At 41.0% G+C, this 23,707-nt stretch overlaps 3 protein-coding genes across 9 annotated transcripts; all 3 read right to left on the bottom strand.

Annotated features, from left to right (window-relative positions):
• Positions 1 to 152: 152 nt before the first annotated feature.
• Positions 153 to 8,874, bottom strand: LOC308318417 (uncharacterized protein). Of its 5 annotated transcripts, XM_080767963.1 has the most exons (9): positions 7,477 to 7,492; positions 6,893 to 6,946; positions 6,104 to 6,251; positions 5,162 to 5,961; positions 4,642 to 4,920; positions 3,649 to 3,826; positions 3,316 to 3,549; positions 2,522 to 2,569; positions 153 to 778 (listed from the first exon to the last, which is right to left on the bottom strand). In XM_080767963.1, exons 3-9 carry the CDS (start codon positions 6,195 to 6,197, stop codon positions 648 to 650), a joined length of 1,764 nt encoding a protein of 587 aa, XP_080624089.1. In that variant the 5' UTR covers positions 6,198 to 6,251; positions 6,893 to 6,946; positions 7,477 to 7,492; the 3' UTR covers positions 153 to 647. The 5 variants fall into 5 exon arrangements, with proteins under 5 accessions (XP_080624089.1, XP_080624090.1, XP_080624088.1 ...); XM_080767964.1 differs by lacking the exon at positions 6,893 to 6,946 and having other exon boundaries at positions 153 to 764; positions 7,477 to 8,874; XM_080767962.1 differs by lacking the exon at positions 6,893 to 6,946 and having other exon boundaries at positions 7,477 to 8,874.
• Positions 8,875 to 8,893: 19 nt separating this feature from the next.
• LOC308318416 (uncharacterized protein) lies at positions 8,894 to 20,164 on the bottom strand. Of its 3 annotated transcripts, none has more exons than XM_080767960.1 (14): positions 19,996 to 20,164; positions 18,529 to 18,703; positions 17,684 to 18,396; positions 15,095 to 15,248; positions 14,221 to 14,936; positions 13,740 to 14,051; positions 13,152 to 13,308; positions 12,915 to 12,962; positions 12,358 to 12,482; positions 11,787 to 12,092; positions 11,480 to 11,639; positions 11,084 to 11,367; positions 10,446 to 10,502; positions 8,894 to 9,654 (listed from the first exon to the last, which is right to left on the bottom strand). In XM_080767960.1, the coding sequence occupies exons 2-13, from the start codon at positions 18,626 to 18,628 to the stop codon at positions 10,461 to 10,463; spliced, it is 3,117 nt and encodes a 1,038-aa protein (XP_080624086.1). In that variant the 5' UTR covers positions 18,629 to 18,703; positions 19,996 to 20,164; the 3' UTR covers positions 8,894 to 9,654; positions 10,446 to 10,460. The 3 variants fall into 3 exon arrangements, with proteins under 3 accessions (XP_080624086.1, XP_080624087.1, XP_080624085.1); XM_080767959.1 differs by having other exon boundaries at positions 8,896 to 9,654; positions 11,078 to 11,367; XM_080767961.1 differs by lacking the exons at positions 17,684 to 18,396; positions 18,529 to 18,703; positions 19,996 to 20,164 and adding an exon at positions 17,177 to 17,294 and having other exon boundaries at positions 11,078 to 11,367; positions 15,095 to 15,241.
• A 790-nt stretch (positions 20,165 to 20,954) lies between these two features.
• LOC308318474 (small ribosomal subunit protein uS12m-like) lies at positions 20,955 to 23,497 on the bottom strand. The gene is made up of 2 exons (XM_080768043.1): positions 23,489 to 23,497; positions 20,955 to 21,746 (listed from the first exon to the last, which is right to left on the bottom strand). Exon 2 carries the CDS (start codon positions 21,697 to 21,699, stop codon positions 21,364 to 21,366), a length of 336 nt encoding a protein of 111 aa, XP_080624169.1. The 5' UTR covers positions 21,700 to 21,746; positions 23,489 to 23,497; the 3' UTR covers positions 20,955 to 21,363.
• Between the last annotated feature and the right edge of the window lie 210 nt (positions 23,498 to 23,707).

Raw genomic sequence — 23,707 nt, forward strand, 5'->3', positions numbered from 1 at the left:
TGGATTCAAAGAATGGCAATCAGGCAATCGTTATTTGTATTTGTATTTATATATGCGCACAGTATGCACGTACAGTACATAATGCCTACAGTAAGTTAGTACAATAGGTTTAGGCTAAAAAGAATATACCTAGTAGTATACTAGATCATAGATCTATAGAGCATAGGCTACTTGATCACTTGATTGCACATTTTTAATTATAATGGTCACTATCCTCTGGTTATCTTAAAACCGGTTTTATATATTTAATAAGCAATACCAACCAAACCAACTTAAACCAAAAAATATTTAATTTCAATAAAGTTCTGGATTAGGCCTACTCCACTTCAAAGAGACAGCGATGTAATTCAACCTCACTCAGAAAAAAAGTATGAGTAGCCTATATCGACTATAATTATATTAATCTATTTCAATCCTGCGGCTGAAAGCAAGCAATAGATTTGTTTAACTTTATATGTCATAACATACACCAATTCCATTACAAATCATAAATGTATTAAATAATAGTTCCAATGATACAGTAGATCAAACAGGGAAAACAAAAAAATCCTTCACTACATGACCAAAGGTCCTGTCCTGCCACCTTCCACCAGCACCACGTTGTCCCTGACCCTCCCCAGGAATGAAAAACACTGCTTCCTTTCCGTTTAGACGAAATGTAGCACCGACAGGTTTAGGTGATTTGGTTCAGCGTTGCCAACTTGCCATGGTCTTGATGGGGTCCGGTCCAGCCCATGTGGAGGAAGACTGGGACACTGCAGATACTGTATGCACAACACTGCACAGATTATCAAATTGTTAAAAGAAACTCTTAACCTTTTTAAACAAACCAGAAATATGAAGACTTTGTTAATCCAAAAAGATATGTAAGAAATGAGAATTCCATCTATAGCTACATCTGTAAATTGTATGATTTCTATTTTGCAGGCCTATGTTTTAAACAGGCTATGCCTATTTTAAAACATTTTCAAACATTACACTTTTAAAACAATGTATTTCTTTCCCCAGAACACAGTATACTCTTAGATGCATAGATTTCTCTGCATAGGCTACCATCTTTTTTGTTTTTCCCGTGCATTTGGAAATTAAAATGTAAAGTTACTGATTTACGTCAATGACTTACATGGAGCCTAATACTGTACCTAATTAAGTTTACCAAACATCCTTAAACTCTTTGTCATTGACCCCCTTCTGTGCTTAAGACCAACTCCAGGGAACCCCCTTCATAATCATAACAGTTCAATTGAGACTCCTATATCATCAAATGAATCAGGAATGCGCCAAAAACAAAAGAATGTCCATGAATTCAAGACTTCATGGGGTGTGTAATTGATAGGAAACTAGAAAAAGTGCTCCTCTGAGCAGAGGTCTCCACCAGGCCAGGCCAGGTTATAAATCGTGGCTTCCTAGTGACGCTATAATAGGCCAATATGAAAAGGGTGCCATTTCTTCTTACGCCTTTAATGGCAATTTGACATTCAAAGTCATGATTCGAGGCATTTTGTTCCAAAAATGTGTTTTGCAAAAGTCCACTTGCTGGTGGCGCTATAACAGGTCAATGTGAAAAAGGTGGGATTTATTCCTTGGCCTAGTAGGAATGTGCACGTAAACATTCCATCAAATTATTTTGTTCAAAACGGATAAATAGGCAGGAGAAGGTCGCACACCAATATTAATGAGGTGCTAAAGGCCTATGGCGATGAACCATGAAAAAGAAGAAAAAGGCTGCACACTCATAGCCACAATGCTGGAAGTTTATTAACAGAAACCAAGTTTTCGAAATGTAAGGTCTTCTTCAGGGAATGTTTGAAACGGGCCAATCCTGCAAACTTTGGAAGCCTTAGGGCGGACACGGACACTCTAACCACCAGGCCACTGAGCTGATCTTGATCACATGACTATAGATACTGGGCCTCCTAGTGGCGTTTCACACAGACAGCCTGGGCACACTTGAACTTCCATGCGCGGACAGAAGAAGCTGTGTTTTGCGTCTTTTCCGTTTTTTTAGACAGCTGGTGGATGGAAAAGAAGTTCCACCCACACGGCAGAATGCCGCGGGGGCAAGCTTTTACGGGAATCTGGCTGACGCAGCAATCTGCCGCGTGGGTGGAGCTTCGAGCATCGACCTGGCCAACGGTGCCGGAGATTAGCTGTACACAGATCGACGACACACACACACGGAGGGATGGACGGAGACTACAAAACATAATCTCCCCATGCCTTCGCCTGGTGGAGACAATATTTTTTGGGGTGAACTACTCATTTAAGCTAAAAAAATTACTTCCTGTAACAACTGTTCTGCAATACATACAGAAATTGTACGCTAATATGATAATCAACCTACTTCAAAACTCAATCACACCAATCATAATTTCATTTAAAGCAGTTCTGTGAGATTTGCAGAAGCAACCAACCAGACTGAGCTGCTGGGCACTTCTTGATTCATCATTTCCCCTTCAATCTCATATACGTATAACCGTAGCCTAGGAGTCAATTCATTGTACTTAAACTGAAAACTCACCTTGAAAAACTGACGTCAACATTTGTCTAAAATCCCATGACATCGTCCCTGCAAAAAAACAAAAACAAACAAATGAAGCTCAAACTGCTTAGCAGTCGTTACAATTTGACACATTCATTCTACAGTATTTAATTTATTATCGATCTTCGTTAGTTGTCGTCAACACAATAGCTTAACTTGTTTGAATCACCAACTGTCCTTGCAGGCAACTAATTAGTTCAAATGACTGAAGTTATGTGGCTGTCAGTAAACATGTAATAACATAGGTAACATTGTTTCTATACAACCCATACGGTTTATGGTCTTCACATGGCACACAATAATTCAAGACAATGGTTAGCATTATCTTTGTGATTTTATTTTAAGTCAATAGGATGAAACTCAACGTATTAAGCTATTAAAATACACGGCTGCCCCCTAGTGGTAAGGTATTTTAAGCACTGCCATGGAGATTTCACTGTGTAATAGCAAAAAGAATGCATTGCATGTTACAGTACATTTGACCTACATTCACCTGCATAAGTTGAGGAAGTGTGTGTGTCGTTATGCCATTATTATTGTCTTTTATTGATCCTGAACAGATATTATTTGGTTTCTGCAGTCATTCTTTACCATTTCCATTTTTTTCCTAGTACAAATATGCATGTACTAGAAAATACTTCTTAATGTAAGGGTTTATAAAAACCATCCTGTAAAGTTAAAAACAGAACTATTATGGAAACCAATAATAAATAAAACAGTTACAAGGCGCTGATGTCGTCGCAACGCGCTGAAAAAGGTGAAGCTCTTCTCACAGCCCATGCAGGTGTAGGGCTTCTCCCCTGTGTGGATCCTCTGGTGCTCAGTCATGTGGACCTGTTGGGTGAAGTTTTTTCCACAGGTAGGACATTGGTAGGGACGCTCTCCTGAGTGGATCCTCAGGTGTTTCACCAGCGCTGAGGCCTTCCGACAGTCTCTGCCACACACTGGACAGCAGTGCTTTGGTTTTCCATTGTTGCCTTCCTGGCTCTCTGGGCAGCCATTTTGGTCTGACGAAGGTAGCAAGACGGTAAAGTAGTTAATGGATGACAAATACTACTACCGATAATGCGATCATCACTCACTAGTCCTAATTTGCTGCCACTTACCGATTATAACAGGGTTCCAGTTCTCTTCCTCACCATCTGAATTAATCAAACCACTGACAGAACACTCCTCGTTCTCCATTTTGATATCCTCATCCAAAACTGAACCTTTTTCCCCGTTTGAGTCACATTTAGGTGCTGAGGTAAAGGACTCAGAGGTGTTGAATTGGCCATCTGCATCCTGGGGAAAAAAGACAATTAATTCACCATTTCTGTATGAAATGTATATTACTAGAGATACCTACATGGTACTGCCGGGCAAGACCTCGACCTCGCGCGTGCGGACTCGGCCCCCAGCCTGGTACCCTAGTCAAAATATGGCCCTTGAGGAAGATTTATTGGGGAACCCTGGTTTAGTCATTCACTCAACCATATTTAAAGCTGAAAGATTATCCTTAGCCTGATTGAGACTGATTAAGACGGATTAAACTGTTACTCGTGTCATGAGTACATCCTCACAATAAAAGTGATCACAGCGAAAAGCCATCAACCTGTATGAATGAGGCATCGCCAAATTAATAGTTTCATGTCAAATATTCACCAATGCATTTTTGGATCGTTTGTACACTGTGCTCTGTGAGCGAGTGTAAACCTTAAAGTGCAAAGAGGTTGATATTGTGTAGTTTCCATTTCGTGTTGTAACTCCAAATATCCGTGAGATATCTTGCTACAGTATGTGGATTTGAAATTGATCCAACATAGTCAAAACACGTCGCAAAGTCACTCTTTTAGCACATAAACAAACGCAAACAAAGCAGATACCCCATACCGCTAGTTGGTAATACAGCCAAATGTGTTGGTATGTGGCAATATTAACTTGTACAAGAGCTGGGTACATATTGTAAGCTTGAACAGATGTGGAACTAAAGTTTTAAAATTACCCAAATTTGCTATTAAATGTGGAAAAGGGAAATACAACCAAAAGCTCCTAAGCAATTTAGTCAATCATGCATTGGTCAGACAAATATTATTCATGGCAGAAATGTGCAAATTCACCTGGTCCTGTCCACCTAATGGCAGTGAACCATTTTTGTGGAGTGTTTGGTGCTTTCTGAAAACTTTCTTGTTGGGGAATCTGTCCTTACACACATCACACTGGTACGGTCCAGTATGGGACATCATCACATGTTGCTGCAGGCTGAATTTTGTGGTGAAACCACTGTCACAGATCTCACACACATGCTGCAGCCCACTCTGGTGGAGGAGATTGTGCTGCTCCAGTTTCTCAGAGGTGGAGAAATATTCATCACACTGGACAAAACAATTGGGTGTTTCCTTTAAAAAGAAGATACCACATTTGAACAGAACTCAAACAGAAACCAAATATTTCTCCAAAAGGCAACTACTGTATACATACTACAATAGACAATGAAAAGTCTGATCCTTTGTTGCTGATGTCTAGACAAATATCGGTAAACTCTACAGAAATGGCAACAATGAAACAATCTTCCCATTGTTTCAGTGTTTAAACCCATGAAGAGCACAAGAGCATACTGATGAATGATCCATGTCTCACCTTGCTAGTGTTGTCTTCAGGATTCAACGTATCTACATCTCCTGTGTGTATACGCATGTGTTTCTTCAATCTGCCCGGACGATTAAAACTCTTCAAGCACAGAGGGCATGGGTGGGACTTCTGTCCGGTGTGCAGACGCAAATGATCATTCAAAGATGACAATTCTGTGAAATATTTGACACAGAAAGAACAGGAGTGAAGGCTTACAACTCTATCTCCTGTATGCATACTCATGTGTTTCTTCAGCTTGCCCGGACGATTGAAGGTCTTCAAGCACAGAGGGCATGGGTGGGGCTTCTGTCCGCTGTGCACGCGCAAATGATCATTCAAAGATGACGATGCTGTGAAAACTTTGTCACACAGAGAGCAGGAGAGGAGGTTTTCTTTTGTGTGAGATTTTTTGTGATCACTCAGCCCTGTCCTTGTAGCAAAGTGTTTGGGACATCCAGGGCAGTGGTACGGTTTTTCTCCTGTGTGTGTCCTTTCATGTTCTAATAAATGCCGTCTTCGGGTGAAGCCTCTACTGCATACAGAGCATGAGTGAGGTTTCTCCCCGGTGTGTACTCTTTGGTGGACTACTAGATGTTCTTTCTTCTGATATTGCTTGCTACAGTATGGACAGCTGTACAGTCCGACCCCTTTGTGTGCTGCCCGAATGTGGCGCTGCAAATGTTCAGGTCTGGAATATGATTTCTCACAAATTGAACAATGGTGACGACCTTTCATTTTGCAGTTTTCTTGCTTTAAATCGCCTTCTGATGATGAACAAGGATTCTCAGTGTCAGAAACAATCCCACCTCCTGTAAGAAAATGTCTCATGTTATTAGACACTTTTAAACAATGAGCAAAAGGTAACCAATGCGGATATAGGCTTCTGGCAGACTCAGGACAAAATCTTAACAACAGTAATGAATGTTTTTTGGACTTAATATATTTCTTCACCTTCATCAATAAGTTGCTGACTGTCTTCCATACTCTCATCTGTATCTTCCTCCTCTCTGAATGTGTCTTCATGATCTGTTTCTCCTTCCTCCATTTACTCAGCTGGGTTTCTCAGATGACAGAACAAGGACTTTCGGCACGGACAGATCTGCAGTTGATTTTTTTGGTCAAATACGTTTTTTATTAAGAACAGAATATAAAATGTTATACAATTTGTGATCTGCAGTTGATCAGCACTGGCCTTCATGAAAAACAGGAGAGAATGGAATACCAGGCATCATTTTACACAGATTTCTGCTGCAGATTGATGCATCTTTTTAAGTGTCCACATTGTCCATCAGTCTGTAGTCATTGAGTGACAAATTCATGTATTCCAATTAATAGTTTGCTTACGGCAATAGTATCTATAACAACCCAGGCTGCGAAGCCCCGACACCAAACTCCAGGGTTCTCACCTTCCTCATTTACTCCCAAAAAATAATTATTCAACAATACAGAGATTCTTTTTTTTATATAATCACAAAACAAAAACAGATTATGTATGGATGGATACAATCTCAACCTTCTCGTGCTTATTAAAAAAACCTCAAAATGCTCATTCTCTGACACCATGTACAGGTGTTAAAACTATCAATTTTCTCAGTTATAATGTATCAGTGCAAAATACCTCCTAACCGATAGGGGCGTGTAGTTGAAAGCATATAGCGAAAAAACTGAGAAAATTGCCACCGATCGGATTAAAAATGATTTTTATTTAACAATACGGAAGATACAGGTGATTATACCCACCCGAGCAGAATTGTAACATCCGTGGCCCTGGGTTGAGCACTTTACATTTGAAATCTGAAAGTTTATGTAGACGTTAACGTTGTAAATTGCGAAAGTGCGTAAAACAGGGTGAAGTTTGCGTCATGACTGTCATGTTTCAGAGCTAGTATCATCAGAAAACATGAAGTACGAGGCTACGAGCGTCATGTGAACCAACCAACCATGGCTAGTATTAGGCCTACCATACCATCTTGCCAATATTTTATTAGTTAATAATGTCAAGGTAACAAATACACAACGGACCCAAACCTAGTGACGTCACCGACATGGTGCATTACATCCATGGCTTCTACACTATAGTAGTGCAGATTAATATAGCTATGCTAATTTGCTATGAGAAATGTGCTCAACGCTCGTTCAGGTTGACTTAGTAACTGAACGGGGTACTGTAGTATCTAGTATGGGACTAGACTGAGCTCGTCGTGAAGCGCGCCTGGGCGCACAACTAGGCGTGCGAGCTTCAAACTCAACTGTTCAGCATGAAAATTAAACAAACAAATATACATATTTATATTTGCATTTTATTGAGTCTGTTCGAAACTCACCTCGCTCCAACTGCACTCTTCTTCTGTTTCCGGCGAATTATAACCAAAACCAAACCATTGGCGTACGCGTACTGCCCAACTCTATGGTACTAGTGCCTCCCACTGTTGGGGTTATGGTACTGCGACTACTGCCAGGCTGTACGCACTGCACTCCCCGTATGCCAAATCGCCAACTATAAATGCACTCCACCTTGTTCAATTCATCATAACATGAGACGTACAAATATACACTTCTATATAGACAAAGAACAGGAAATCATCATAAAGGAGGTAAACAGGGAAAATAAATATACAGTGAGGGGGAAAAGGGGTGGGTGAGGATTCAGATTTTACAGGGGCCAGTTTTGAATTGCAGCTGTCCGTAGGTGCCCTTTGAGAGTGGTTTTGAAGGAGTCAAGGGATTAGCATGTCTTAATGACTGTTGGTAGGGCGTTCCACATTTTGGTGGCATAGGAGCGAAAATAATTTAGTCCCTTGTTTGTGCCGAATCTGAGTTGCACATGGTTTGTTGCTCCCTCTGGTGTTGTGGGTGTGGACTTCGTTGACATTAAGGAAGTATTTAGACAGGTACATGGGTATCTTGGTGGTGTATCGAATCTTGTGGACCAGACCCATAGCAAGATGTTGTACTTTGTCGACAACCCTAAGCCATTCCAGCCTGTCAAAGTGGGCAGGGAGCCTTGTTTTAAGGGCCTTTGAGGTGCTGTGGGTGCTGAGGTCCTGTACAGCACCACAGGTATCCTTTACTCCCATTCAAATCTGCTGCCAAGCCAATCAAACGAAGGTATGGGACACTGACCTGGAATACACTGTAAATCACTCCCTATCCTGCTCCCTCCCAGTGAGCTGCGACGTTCCTCGAGGAAGCATACTAAAGGGCCTTTACTGTTCCTAGTGTACGTAAACGACATGTCATCAGCATGTGACTGCAATCTGTTCTTGTTTGCAGATGACTCAGCACTCCTGGTCTCAGGCAAGGACAGATTGCAGGTTCAAGAGACCCTTACCTCTGAACTTGGTTGAATCAGCACCTGGCTCATTGATAACAAACTATCACTACACCTAAGCAAAACTGAATCCATTCTTTTTGGGTCCAGATTAAACAAGGTCAAATTAGACTTCACGCAAGTTCACGGTCAAAGTGGGTGACAATGCCATCACAAGGAAATGAAATTATCTTCCTGGGTTCTTGATTCATTGAATACACAGGACCTTAATGGAAAAATCCCTGGGCTTATTTGGGTTATTCTTTCGCATTCTTTTGTATAAATCTGTTCCATGTGCTTTTTGGGGTTTTTTTTTGTATGTATTCAACCCTTAAAATAAATAGTTAGCGTTTTAAGCAGACATAATAGTTTTGTTTATACAGAAGGGAATTATCAACCTACCTACCACATTCAGTATTAGGAGTTTTTTCTTCACTACATGACCAATGTGACCATAGTCATGACATCAATGACCACAGTCAGTTTGACACCTGGAAGGTCCTGTGTCCTGCCACCCTCCACCAGCACCATGTTGTGCTCCTGTAGGTTGAGTGCGGGGACTGCCCCTAAAGGTGTTTGCACACTGGTGCGTTTCTTTGGCCGAATATCAGAGCGAATTTCAGAGGGCGTAAAAAAACCCAACAACCTCACTTTTTGCCAATCACGTTTGCACACTGCCGCCGAATATTTAGTCTGTATAAAGTTCTTTTCGGACCGGGGTCTATTTTAGCAGGGTTCCACATCTGTCTAGTAGGGTCTAGTGGGGTGTTGGTGACAGGCAGACAGCCAGTGATAGCCTATAGTAATAGTAAGCCTACTACTTTCAGATCCGCAAAACGCAGTGAAAAAACGAGCCATCTCATTACTCAGACAACATGGCTTTGCGTGCAGTTATGGTTAGTAATGCGGGGTCGGACCAACGCGCCGTCGGAAAAATGACACGGCACCGTTCTGTCCGTCCCCAGGAATGAAAACCACTGCTTCCTTCCCGGAACATTTCTGATATTGCTGACATGAAGAGTTTGGTTTCTTGGGTTTCCGGATCTTCAGTCTTCAGTTGAGGACAACCGAATGTAGTACCGACAGCCAGGTTTAGGTGGTGATTTGGGTTTCCCTTGACGGTGCATTTGGTTCAGAGTCGCCATTGTTCTGATAAGGCATGGTCCTGTCCATGTGGAGGACGACTGGGACACTGCAGAGAATGTACAACACAAGTATCACATTAGAAAGTGGTATAGCTTTTGTAAATTGCTTTTTATAGCTGCTCAGGTGGTTTTGATGAGCCCTGAAGGGGTTCGGTGTCTTGCTCAGGAGGTGGAAGATTCCGGTACCCAGACAACCTAGTCTCTATACGCACCCACATTTAGTTTTAGCAAGATATGCAAGAAACAAGGAACCTACAAGGAACTTTACTGAGGGCTAAGATGGACACAAGAGAGGAAGAATAATTGTATTCCCTTGCTCTAAAACCGGGATCGAATTGGCAACATTTTCCTCCGGAAGAAGATACAGTGGAGAGAGAAATCACGCTTCCCAGCCCCCACCCTCCCCCTTCTTCACAGACACCTGTTGTGTGATTCCGGACTGGTGCCACGATCAAGCAACTTCAAGCAACACCCTCAAGGAACTTGGAAGATTCAAACACTGTGCACCAGATAGACTTAAAAGAAAGTGAGGTGCGCTCTTATCATTGTATCATCAAGACGTAACATGTCCATTTGCTCAGACACTATTACGTAAAATTGTCCATTCATTGTCAATGGGAATTTATTTGTGTAGGACAAAAATAAGCTGATTTGGCCATGAGCTGGTTTTTGACCATATAAACTTATTTAAACAACATAAACTGATTATATCTGCTGCAACCACTTAATGTGATTGAATTTCACAAGATGATACATTTTTCACAAGGCTATTGAAAAGCAGAGTTTGCCAATCAAACAGAACCACAGAGAGGTAATCATCAACAATCTGAAAACTTGCCTTGTAAAAGTGATTTCAACATTGGTCCAAAAGTAAGACTCCATAACGACATCGTCCCTGCAAAACATAAATTATTATAAAGCTCATGCAGACTTTGTAGTATTTGATAAATAACGGTATATTATATTATTAAATATTATATGCCAATACAATCTTAGCTTGACGTTTCAAGCTCATTACCAACTGTCCTTGCAGGGAACTAATTAGTTCCCATGACTGAAGTTATGTAGTATTTTGTGAGTCTTGTATAAACTCACTAATCATGCTTATCATGACTAGATAATTAATTTTTAACATGTATGGAATTGTATGGGTATGGAATTGTTGCTCTATATACAAACAACCATTAACACCATGTATTTTGGTCTTCACATGCCACACAAGAATTCAAAACAATGGTTGAAATTTAAAAGTCTAAAAAAAGAAAACTGTGGAAAGGTATTTTGCACTCTGCCATGGAGGAGCTCTGCGGTTATAGCAAAGATAATGCAATGCATGTTACAGCCAACTTATACATTTACTTGTACTAGAAAATAATTCTTAATGTAAGGGTTTATATAAACAGTACCATCCTTTGTTAAGTTTAAAACTGAGAGTAATAAACTATTACAAAAAACAATAATAATTCAAACCGTTACAAGGCGCTGATGTCGGCGCATGGCACTGGAATAGCTGAAGCTCCTCCCACAGACCATGCAGGTGTAGGGCTTCTCCCCTGTGTGGATCCTCTGGTGTTCAGTCATGTGGACCTGTTGGGTGAAGTTTTTCCCACAGGTAGGACATTGATAGGGACGCTCTCCTGAGTGGATCCTCAGGTGTTTAACCAGCGCCGATGCCTTCTGACAGTCTCTGCCACACACTGGACAGCAGTGCTTTGGTTTGCCATTGTTGCCTTCCTGGCTCTCCGGGCAGCCATTTTGTTCTGATGAAAGGTGGCAAGACAGTAAAGAAGTGTTATGATGCATGACAAATGATAATACTGATAATTTGAATGTGATCATCATCACTCCTAGTCCTAATTTGCTGCCACTTACCGATTATAACAGGCTTCCAGTTTTCTTCCTCACCATCTGAATTAATCAAACCACTGACATCACCCTCCTCGTTCTCGGTTTTGATATCCTCCAAAACTGAACCTTTTTCCCTGTGTGAGTCACCATGGTTACCAAATTTGGGTGCTGAGGTGAAGCACTCCTGGGGGGAAAAAGCAGAAATTAGTATATTACCCTCATTTGCTATTAAAAAGCGTTAAAGGAAAATACAATCAAAAGCTCCTGGGCAATCTAGTCAATCAAGCATTTGTCAGACAAATATTATTCAATATTCATGGTAAAAATTCACCTGATCCTGTCCACCCAATGGCAGTGAACAACCATTCATATCTGTGGTGAATGCTTCCTTTTTGTGGAGTGTTTGGTGCTTTCTGAAAGCTTTCTTGGTGGAGAATCTTTCCTTACACACATCACACTGGTACGGTCCAGTATGGGACATCATCACATGTTGCTGCAGGCTGGATTTTGTGGTGAAACCACTGTCACAGATCTCACACATGTGCTGCAGCCCACTCTGGTGGAGGAGATTGTGCTGCTCCAGTTTCTCAGGGGTGGAGAAATATTTGTCACACTGGACACATTGATTGGATGTTTCCTTTAAAAGATTAAGATACCACAGATTAAGATAGACAACCAATATAGACAACTCATACCACATTAATCTGTAAAAGGCAACTACTGTAGACAGACATATACTACAACACTAGACAATGAAAAGTCAGATCCCTAGTCGCAGATGTTTTTAAACTCTAAAGTAATGGCAACACAGAAACAATCTTCCCACTGCTTCAGTGTTACTTTAAACCCATGGTCAAGAGAACCAGGATTGACTGATGATTTATGAATGATCCATGTCTCACCATGCTAGAGTTGTCTTCAGGTTTGAATGTGTCTTCACCTCCTGTGTGCATACACATGTGTTTCTTCAGCAAGCCCGGACGATTGAAGCTCTTCCAGCACAGAGGGCAAGGATTGGACTTCTGTCCTGTGTGCAGACGCAAATGATCATTCAAAGATGACAATGATGTGAAAACTTTGTCATAGAGAGAGCATGAGTGCAGGTTTTCATCTGTGTGAGATTTTTGGTGATCCCTCAGCCATGTCCTTGAAGCAAAGCATTAGGGACATGAAGGGCAGCGGTTGGGTTTTTCTCCTGTGTGCGCCCTTTCATGTTGCCTTAAATTTTGTTTATCGATGAAACCTCTCCCACATATTCTCCCTGGGGTGCACTCTTTGGTGGACTACCACATGTTATTCTGCTAGAATCGCTTGACACAGAATGGACAGCTGTACAGTCTGTCCCCTGAGTGTGCTGCCCGAATGTGGCGCTGCACATGGTAAGCTCTGGTAAATGATGTCCCACAAACTGAACGATGGTGAGGACTTTTCATCTTGCAGTTTTCCTGCTTCAAATTACCTTCTGCTGATGGACCAGGATTCTCAGTGTCAGAAACAATCCCCCCTCCTGTAAGACACACAAACTCTTACTGTTAATAAGACACTTATCGTTCTTTAAAAGAATTAGCAACAGCAACCAATATGGAAGATGGGTTTATGGAAGACTCAGCCCAAAATCTTAACAGTAATATGAATGTTTTTGATTGATCCTAATTTTCTGCCAATTAAAGTTTATAATTAAAGTTCTCTTCCTCACCATCTGAAATAATCAAACCGCTGACAGAACTCTCCTCGTTCTCCATTTTTATATCCTCATCCAAAACGGAAGCTTTTTCCTTGTTTGAGTCACCATGGTTACCAAATGTGGATTCTGAGGTGAAGGAATCAGATGTGTTGAATTGGCCATCTGCATCCTAGAAGAAAAATGACAATGCACCATTTAGCACTCAACAATCAGGCCCCCTGCTACCAGTCTGATCTTATGCCCTCAAGCACTGCCAACCAACTGGAACCCCACAGGGCCAATAAGCGAACTTGGGGTGACAGGGCTTTTGCAGTGGCCCCTACACGCACGCACGCACGCACGCACGCACGCACGCACGCACGCACACACACACACACACACACACACACACACACACACAGTATAATTGTACTCATTATTAATGACCTATGGATACCCCTACTGCTATTGGTATTACAGCCATATGTGTTCGTATGTAGATTACCCTCATCTGCTACTAACATTAGGGAAAAGGAAATACAATCAAAAGCTCTTGAACAATTGAGTCAATCATACATTTGTCAGACAAATATTATTCATGGGACAAATACGGAAATTCACCTGGTCCTGTCCACCCAATGGCAGTGAATCATTCATAGCGAGTGACTCTGTGGTGAATGCTTCCTTTTTGTGGAGTGTTTGGTGCTTTCTGAAAGCTTTCTTGGTGGAAAATCTTTCCTTACACACATCACACTGGTACCGTCCAGTATGGGACATCATCACATGTTGCTGCAGGCTGGATTTTGTGGTGAAACCACTGTCACAGATCTCACACACATGCTGCAGCCCACTTTGGTGGAGGAGATTGTGCTGCCCCAGTTTCTCAGCGGTGGAGAAATATTTGTCACACAGGAGACATCGATTTGGTGTTTCCTTTAAAAAACAATGAAGATATCACATTGTCTTTCATTTGAACAGCCAATATAGACAACTCACACCAGTAATGGCAACAATGAAACAATCTTCCCAAAGTTTCAGTGTTTAAACCCATGATGAAGAGCACAAGGACTGACATATCACAGATGAATGATTCATGTCTCACCTTGCTAGTGTTGTCTTCAGGATTCAACATATCTCCATCTCCTGTGTGTATACGCATGTGTTTCTTCAACAAGCCCGGACGATTGAAGCTCTTCAGGCATAGATGGCACGGGTGGGGTCCTGGCTGTCCTGTGTGCTTTCTCAAATGATCTTTCAAAGTTGTTGATGAGGTGAAAACCTTGTCACACAGTGAGCAGGAGTGGAGGTTTTCCTCTGTATGAGATTTTTGATGCTCCTTCAGCCCTGTCATTGAAGCAAAGCGTTTTGGACATGAAGGGCAGAAGTAGGGTCTTTCTCCTGTGTGTGTCCTTTCATGTTGTATTAAATAGCATCTTCGGGTGAAGCCTCTCCTGCATACAGAGCAGTGGTAGACCTTTCCACCCTCTGAGGTATGTCTCAGCAGCTGGTGCCTCTTCAGACAGCCTAGTTGTGCATAACTCATTCCACACTCAGAGCACGAGTAAGGTTTCTCCCCGGTGTGCAATCTTTGGTGGACTACCAGGCTTGCTTTCTGTATGAATCGCTTGCTACAGTACGGACAGCTGTATGGTTTGACCCCCGAATGTGTTGCCATGTGGCGCTTAATATTCGAAAGTTTCGTGAATTCTTTTCCACAAACAGAACAATGGTGAGGATCTTTTATTTTGCCGTCTTCCTGCTTTAAATCAACTTCTGCTGGTGGACAAGGATTCTCAGTGTCAGAAACAATACCCCCTCCTGTAAGAAACAAACTGACATTGTTAATAAGACAGGAAAAGTAACCAAGAAGACTGCAGTCCAGCAGACTCGACCCAAAACATTATTATTAATGTTTTGATCAATCCTAATTTGCTGCCACTTAATGATTATAACAGGCTTCCAGTTCTCTTCCTCACCATCTGAATTAATCAAGCCGCTGACAGAACACTCCTCGTTCTCCATTTTTATATCCTCATCCAAAACTGAACCTTTTCCCCAGTTTGAGTCACCATGGTTACCAAATGTGGGTTCGGTGAAGGTATTAGAGGTGTTAAATTGGCCATCTGCATCCTAGGAAAAAATAAGACAATGCAATCTTAATATATTCTACCAATAAACACAATTAGCCATGTTTTGTAGGAGGGAAACCAACTGGGAGGGAAATTTCTGTCTCTGCACTAGACATCAGGGTGCCTGATAAGTAGGAAGCAGAACTAGAAAAGAATAGTGTGTGGCTGACGTGTGCATCATCATGCTTGGTGATACTCCATTGTCTGGTGAGAAGAATAGAATAGAATTATAGAAAATAGAATAGAATTTCAAACGTGGTCGCCTACAACCTCACTAACACACACCAGTAACAGGATAGGTGTGCACCCTAGAAGAGTGGCATTTTTTGGGGGCAAAATATAAAAATATATTATATTTGGAAAATGTTTTTTAGTAAAGTGTACATGATTCAAGCATCCTTAAACATTTGACAATATTAAGGTCTAATATTTCTACAATTGCTACAAAACATGTATACTGTATCAATGTATACCGTGTCATTTTGGGGCATAAACAAGAAGTTGAAGGATAAAAATAAGTCTGATAATGAATCGATGCTCCATGCATGTTCACATCATGTATACTTGAGACAATTTTTCAAATATTTTATTTTTTAACATTTGGGGGGGGGGGCTGAGGCATTTTCAGATCTAAATCGTGCTCTGCGCCTGCGAGTGTAAACCTTAAAGAAGTGCAAAGACACTTTACTAGAGGTTCATGTTGTGTAGTTTCCTTGCCGACCGTGTTGTAATAGCTGGGTCCCAATTCGTCCAAATTCCAAATTCCAACAAGATTGTGCACTTCGTGACAAGTTTTAGATTTTTGGCCTGGTGTTAGGTATGGTTATAAGGTTTTCAAAAACCATCGCAAACGAGTTGGGCTCGTCCCCTAGTGGTCTGTTTGCAATGAATCTAAAATTAAAGTATATGGTTAAAAACCATATACTGTTATTTAGCATACCATATGCTAAATAACATACAAAGAAATTGGGGGGAAATAACTTCTGGGAAAGGCATCATTTTCAAGATGGCTGCCCAAATCATATCAATTATGCACTTGGTTATGGTAATTATGCAGTTAGTGATTTTTGGCATGGTGTTAGGTATGGGCATAAGGTTTTCAAAAACCATCACAAACGAGTTGGGCTCGTCCCCTAGTGGTCCGTTTGCAATGAATCCTATTAAATAAGCCAGCATTGGATTTATTGCAAACAGACCACTAGGGTGTGAGCCCAACTTGTGTGCATAATTGAGTGCATAATTTATATGATTTTTTACATATTAAATCCCAGCTTTATAGGCATTTTAAGCAGCTTGTGGAAACAATCTGGAAAATGATGCCTTTTCAGATGTTGTTATTTCCTACATTTTAGTATGTTATTTAGCATATCCAAAACTAATAGAATCCATTGGAAAATCTCTTTTATCAATTACTTTGATTTGTAACCATATACTGACCCATTTAATATTAGATTCATTGCAAACGGATCACTAGGGGGCGAGTCAAACTTGTTTGTGATGGTTTTTGAAAACCTTATGCCCATACCTAACACCATGCAAAAAAACAACTTGTCACCAAGTGCACGATTTTAACGAATTGGGACCCAGCAATAACTCTAAATATTTGTGAGATATATTCCTCTGTGGATTAGAAATTGATAATCTAAAATAGTCTCCTCATCAATTTACATTGCACAATGAAACCCATCTCTATGTCACTCTTTTAACTGATAAACAAATGTAAACAGAGTAAATTCTTTATTACTAGTAATTAATGACCAACTAATTAATGACCCCTGCTGGCTGCTGCTATTGATACTATACAAACAAATGTGTACCCCTATCTGCTACTAAAATTAGGAAGAAGGAAATACAATCAAACGTTCCTAAGCACTTTAGTCAATGCATTTGTCAGAAAAATATTATTTATGACAAAATGTGGAAATTCACCTGGTCCTGGTCCATTCATAGAGAGAGTGACTCTGCGGTCAATCCGTCCTTTTTGCAGATTGTTTGGTGCTTTTTGAAAGCTTTCTTAGTGGAGAATCTTTCCTTACACACATCACACTGGTACCGTGTAGGTAGGACAACCAAGAAAACGTCTTACCACATCTTTCTGTATGAGGGCAACTACAGTATACTACAAAAGACAATGAAAAGTCTGATCCTTCTATATATCTGAAAAAGAGAAAGAGAGAAGAGAACCTGCACACTCATCTGCTCCAAAGGTTTTTGGGAGCAGATGAGTGTGCGGCCGGGTTCTCTTCTCTTTTTCTGATGCCACTTTTGAACCCAGCACCTCCACTAAGTGATGTGCGTATTTTACTAGTTTCTGTAGACAAATATCTGTAAACTCGACACTAATTGCAGCAAAGAAACAATCCTCCCATTGTTTCAGTGTTATTAAACCCATGATGAAAAGCACCAGGATTGATTGATGAATGATCCATGTCTCACCTTGCTAGTGTTGTCTTCAGGATTCAATGTGTCTCCATCCCCTGTGTGTATAGACATGTGTTTCTTCAGCAAGCCAGGACGATTGAAGCTCTTCCAGCATAGAGGGCAAGGGTGGGGTCCTGGCTGACCTGTGTGCTTTCTCACATGATCTTTCAAAGATGATGATGAGGTGAAAACCTTGTCACAAAGAGAGCAGGAGTGGAGGTTTTCCTTAGTGTGAGATTTTTGGTGATCGCTCAGTCCTGTCCTTGTAGCAAAGCATTTGAGACATGAAGGGCAGTGGTAGGGTCTTTCTCCTGTGTGTGTCCTTTCGTGTTCTAATAAAAGCCGTCTTCGGACGAAGCCTCTACTGCATACAGAGCAGTGGTACGGTCTCTCAGAGGTATGTCTCAGCATCTGGTGCGTCTTCAGAGAGCCTAGCTGTGAATAACTCACTCCACACTCAGTGCACGAGTAAGGTTTCTCCCCGGTGTGCACTCTTTGGTGGACAACCAGAGCTTCTTTCTGCTTGAATCGCTTGCCACAGAATGGACAGCTGTGTGGTCTGTCCCCTGAGTGTACTGCCCGAATGTGGCGCTCCACATGGTTAGCTGTAGTAAAAGATTTCCCACAAACTGAACAATGGTGAGGACCTTTCGTCTTGCGATTTTCCTGCTTCAAATCACCTTCTGCTGATGGACAAGGATTCTCAGTGTCAGAAGAAATACCCAAACCTGTAAGAAACAAACTCACATTGTTATTAAGATAAACCACAACAAATACACAATGTGAAAGAGAGGTTTCTGGCAGACAGAGTCCAGAATCTTAACAGTAATGAATGTTTTTCTGACTTAATATTTCTTCACCTTTATCAATAAGATGCTGACTCAGACTGTCTTCCATACTCTCGTCTGTATCTTCCTCCTCTCTGAACGTGTCTTCATGATCTGTTTCTCCTTCCTCCATTTACTCAGCTGGGTTTCTCAGATGACAGAACAAGGATCTCCGGCACAGACGGATCTGGAGTTGCATTTCACACGTCTGACCTAAATACATGACAATGACCTTGAATTTAAAATCAAATCTATCTTGAGCTGGGCTCACACTAGGACAATTGGGCCGATCTGAAGTCATCCCTCCCAATAATCAGGTTGGTTCCAGATTCGAGGCTGGATGGAACTGATTAATTAATGTTAGGGGTTTACAGATCCAAAATGTAAACCTCCGGATGTGCTTGACGTTTAGGATTTTAAATACTTTTTTGAACGGAAGAGACATTGAATTTTGTTCAAATATACAGTAACATTTAAACAGAAACAAACAGATCACACAAATTTCCACTGCAGATTAAATGGCTGCATCTTTTTCAGTGTCCAAATTGTCTGTCAGAGTCTGTGGACATTGAGTGACAAATTAACGGATTCCATACATGCAGTGTTCTGTTGAATTGAAAATGGTGGTCCCTGTTGTAAACAAGTGTAATGCTTTATCAGTGTTGTCCACAGTAACAGTCTTTGTATTGAGTTGTGCTTTCATGTGAAATGTACCCATTCTGAAAACTGTTAATAAATACTTCAATCAATCAATCAAGCTTAGAGATTAATCATCACTTATTAATATAATGTGTGGCATACTAGACAGGGTGTTCAATTCCATTTCCATCAGAGTAGAGATTAGAGAAATGCAAAACATGACTCTCTCACTCTCCCTCTCACGCACGCACACGCACTCGCGCACACACACACACACACACACACACACAAGCTGATGAACAGTGTCGCGTTAATCATTATCAGACCTCAGACCTCAACTTATTGTTTATGAGCATGATACTACTATCCCACAGGCTTTGTAACAATTTGTAGAAAATGAAATAATAGGTCTTAAGTGTTATTATTTCATACCATGTTAAAAAAAACATGCATTTTGAATCTTTATTGCCTTATTTTGGAAAAGAATACAGCCAATTTAATAGAGGTTCCCACTCGTTTACTCTGCCCACTGCCCACAATGTTAGGTGCCCACTCTTCCGGTTACCATCTTGCCAATATTTGGAGTTAATGTCAAGGCAAAATCTAAGTATAACACAACCCAAACCTAGTGGCATTGTGCATTTCATCCATGGCTTCTACACTAGACTAGTAGGGAAGGTAGCTAATATGCTAATTTGCTAAGAGGAATGTACTCTGCTCAGCAGAACGGCCCTGTCTGACGGCTCGCCGTGAAGCGCCCCCGCGCGAGCAACAAGGCGTGCGAGTGCCCACTGACTGTCCACCGTCCATGCCGACGTTTGAACAAATATGTTTTATTTTGTTTTAGAGTCTGTTCGAAACTCACCTCGCTCCAACTGTACTTTTCTTGTTTCCGGCAAATAATATCTAGCAAACCATTGGCATATTGCCTCCCACTGTTGGGGTTAAGGTACTGCGGCTGCCCATCAGAGCCTTCTATGCTGATTATACAACAGTAACAACAGTGGTTTGGATGACATGACAGAGGACATGCGGGATTGCGCGCCCGGGGTAGCCTGGTTTCCAGCCCATAGACCCCGCCCACTCCACTGAGCGCACTGGAGGTCAGAGTCTGACAACCAGGCTAGGCCGCCCGGGGGTCCTTGAGGGTGTCAGGCCCGCCCAGAGCCCTAGCTGCCGTACAAAGCCAATAAGTCTACTTGCCAGCCCATTGTGAACCCGGACATTTTGAGTACCCCAAGTTTTATGTTAGAAATGATGAGTATGGGTCCGCCCGGCATTTAGAAACTTCCGGATGCTAATATGCATATGTTGGGCAATTTTCAAAATTAGCATAAAATGGGGGTACCACTGTCAAGGCAACATTTTCACAATTCCATTATGCTTTAAAGTGGCATGTGACAGACATGTCACATGTCACATGCCAAAACTAGGGGGGTTTCATGATTCTGAATCCATTGCAAGCATTAGTTTTGCACGAAAAACACTCCTTTGGCTAGTAAAAACGGCCATAGCTGTCATCACAAATGTGAGTGCCATGGAGGAGTGTTTTTCGTGCATGAAATGAATGGTTGCAATGGATTCAGAATCATGAAAACCCCCTAATTTGACACATCACATGCTACTTAAAGCATTAAGACATTTTGAAAATGTTGCTTTATATAGGTTGTCAGTGGTACCCCAGTTTATTATGCTAAGTATGAAAATTAAGCATTCGAACAAGAATCTAGAATCAGTCTACTAGTACTAGTACACTTAACTATATACACTATCAAAATAATAATCATCTGGTTCGGCATAAAACAGATTGGCCACATAAGTAACATTTTCACTCCACAACATGTATTTTATTTTTTATTCCACTTAATTTTTAAATGGTAGTCAACCTTGCCCACAATTGGAGTCATCTCAGACGACTGACATCACAGGCTGGCCACATCGAGCCCATGTGGACAGTGCGTGAGGCCACGTGATCTTGTGTTTTTAGTTCAACCAAGTTGTGGACAGTGGATTACTCCACAATAAAGAGTGCAATAAGGGGGGGAAAGTAACAGTTATACCTCAACCCTTAAAATAAATCATCAGCATTGTAAGCAGACATAATAGTTTTGTTTATGCAGAAAGAAATTATCAACTTTTTTTTGGCAAACACCAATGCCATAAAATGTGCATCATCAAGGTATTAAATAATAGTCCCATCATACACCCACCACATTCAATATTAGGAGACTATTGTTTTTTCTTCACTACATGACCACAGTCATATTTGCCTCTGACCACAGTCAGTTTGACACCTGGAAGGTCCTGTGTCCTGCCACCCTCCACCAGCACCACGTTGTGCTCCTGTAGGTTGTGTCCCTCGCCAGGAATGAAGACAACTGCTTCCTTCCCGTTAGACAGACGAACTCGGGCACATTTACGATTGGCTGAGTTTGGTTTCTTGGGTTTCCGGATCATGGTCTTCAAAACCACTGCCTTTAGCTGAGGACGACCGAATGTAGCACCGACTTTTTTAGGTGGTGATTTGGGTTTCCCTTGACGGTGCATTTGGTTCAGAGTCGCCATTGTTCTGATAAGGCATGGTCCTGTCCATGTGGAGGAAGTCTGGGACACTGCAGAGATGTACAACACATAAGTATCACATTAGAAAGTGGTATAGCTTTTGTAAACTGCTTTTATAGCTGCTCAGTCAGGTGACTTTGAGTGCTAAGGAAGTGTCTTGCTCAGGAGGTGGAAGTGGCGACGTTCCGATTCCCAGACAACCTCTCTACCCACCCACATTTAGTTTGTAAATTTAGCAAAAACTAAAGGATATGCAAGAAGAAACATACTAGACTTTTTTAAGACAGGATGATACGTAATATAATAAAACTAGTAAATGCAACAGCTTGTTTTAGATCTACAGTATCTGTTGGTTTATGTGAATTTCACTATTGTAAATTGGACTAGATATCCAATTGTGTCCCAAACATCCTATAACCTTAATCTCACTTAAGACCTATTTTATTGTATCGTTTTTCCACAAATTTCATTGTGCGTTAATGCAGCAAAAACAGCCCATAGTGCAAGCTCACATGCAATGCGTGGTGAACTAGGGAACACCTTGGTAATATTTTGTCCTTGACACTTGCCCTTTGAGTGTCACAAATTGGAAGATTCAAACACTGTGCACCAGACACGTTTCAAAATACTTAAGGATAAAGAAAATAAATAAGAAGCCATTTTATAAACGGTTGATTTTTGTCACATTCCTGAGCCAATAATTCGATGAATCATGATTAATTCCTGTTCTGTTCTTTAACTATATAGAAGTGTCTATTTGTACGTCTCTAAATGTTTTGATGAATTGAACAAGGTGGACCCTGTTGTAAACAAGTGTAATGCTTAATTGTCAATACAAAAGTCTTTGTATTGAGTTTGTGCTTGAAATGTACTGTAATTCTGCAAACTGTTAATAAATATTTCAATCAATCAATCATTGATTGATTGATTGATTGAAATCTTTATTAACAGTTTGCAGAATTACAGTACATTTCAAGCACAAACTCAATACAAAGACTGTTAACTGTGAGTGGACGACCCAATTAAGCCTTACACTTGTTTACAACAGGGTCCACATTGTTCAATTCATCAAAACATTTAGAGACAAACAAATAGACACTTCTATGTAGTTAAAGAACAGAACAGGAATTCATCATATAGGAAGCTCATGACCCGATACTTGCTGCAACAATATTGTTCTGCAATGCATAACTAAATCAATTGTGATTGAATTTCACGAGTGATACATTTGTACAAGAATATTGAATTTTAAAGCAGTTTGTTCCTCGACTTATGCCAATCAAACATAACCAGAAACTTTACTACCATTGGGTTCTGCTTGTGGGGCTAACATAACCACAGAATCACAGATCCTTACATCCAACAATCTACTAGTACTATCTAATACTAGCCCTACAAGCAGAACCCAATGGTACTGAAGTTTCTGACATTTTTAAGACCCAGACCATGGGTCAGCCCGGTTCGGTTCGGAATGGGCTGACCCAGGGGGTTCCGAGAGGGGCTAATCTAATACTTGCCTTGTAAAAGTGATGCCAACATTGGTCTAAAATTAAAACTCCACAACGACATCGTCCCTGCAACACAAAAACAAATTATGAAGCGCAGACTTTGTAATATTGCCATATTGGATAAATAACAGTTATATAACGTAATTTAACGTATATGAATTGTCGATGCTGATTGCTGATTTCAGATTAGCTTGGTGTTTGAAGCAATCAAAGCTAACTGTCCTTGCAAGGTAACAAACTTGACTTAACAGTTATAGGCTATGGTGGTTTGTCAGTTAACCTACCTGCTTGTATAATCCTCTGTATAATGCTGCGGTTGTACACTAATTACGGTATGCGTATGGCTAATTGGCTATAACAATAAAGGACTTTCTTATCAACATTGCGCTATTCTTCACATGCTAGTGGGGTTAGCTCATGGGAGCATGGGAGAGGGGTTCGTTAGGCAGAGCTCAGACTGGCCTGGAAATATTTAAACTGCTTCCGGATTGAAACGCACATCT

This window comes from Protomyctophum bolini (assembly GCF_963924005.1).
Source record: "Protomyctophum bolini genome assembly, chromosome: 7".
In the NCBI taxonomy this organism is placed as follows: domain Eukaryota; kingdom Metazoa; phylum Chordata; class Actinopteri; order Myctophiformes; family Myctophidae; genus Protomyctophum; species Protomyctophum bolini.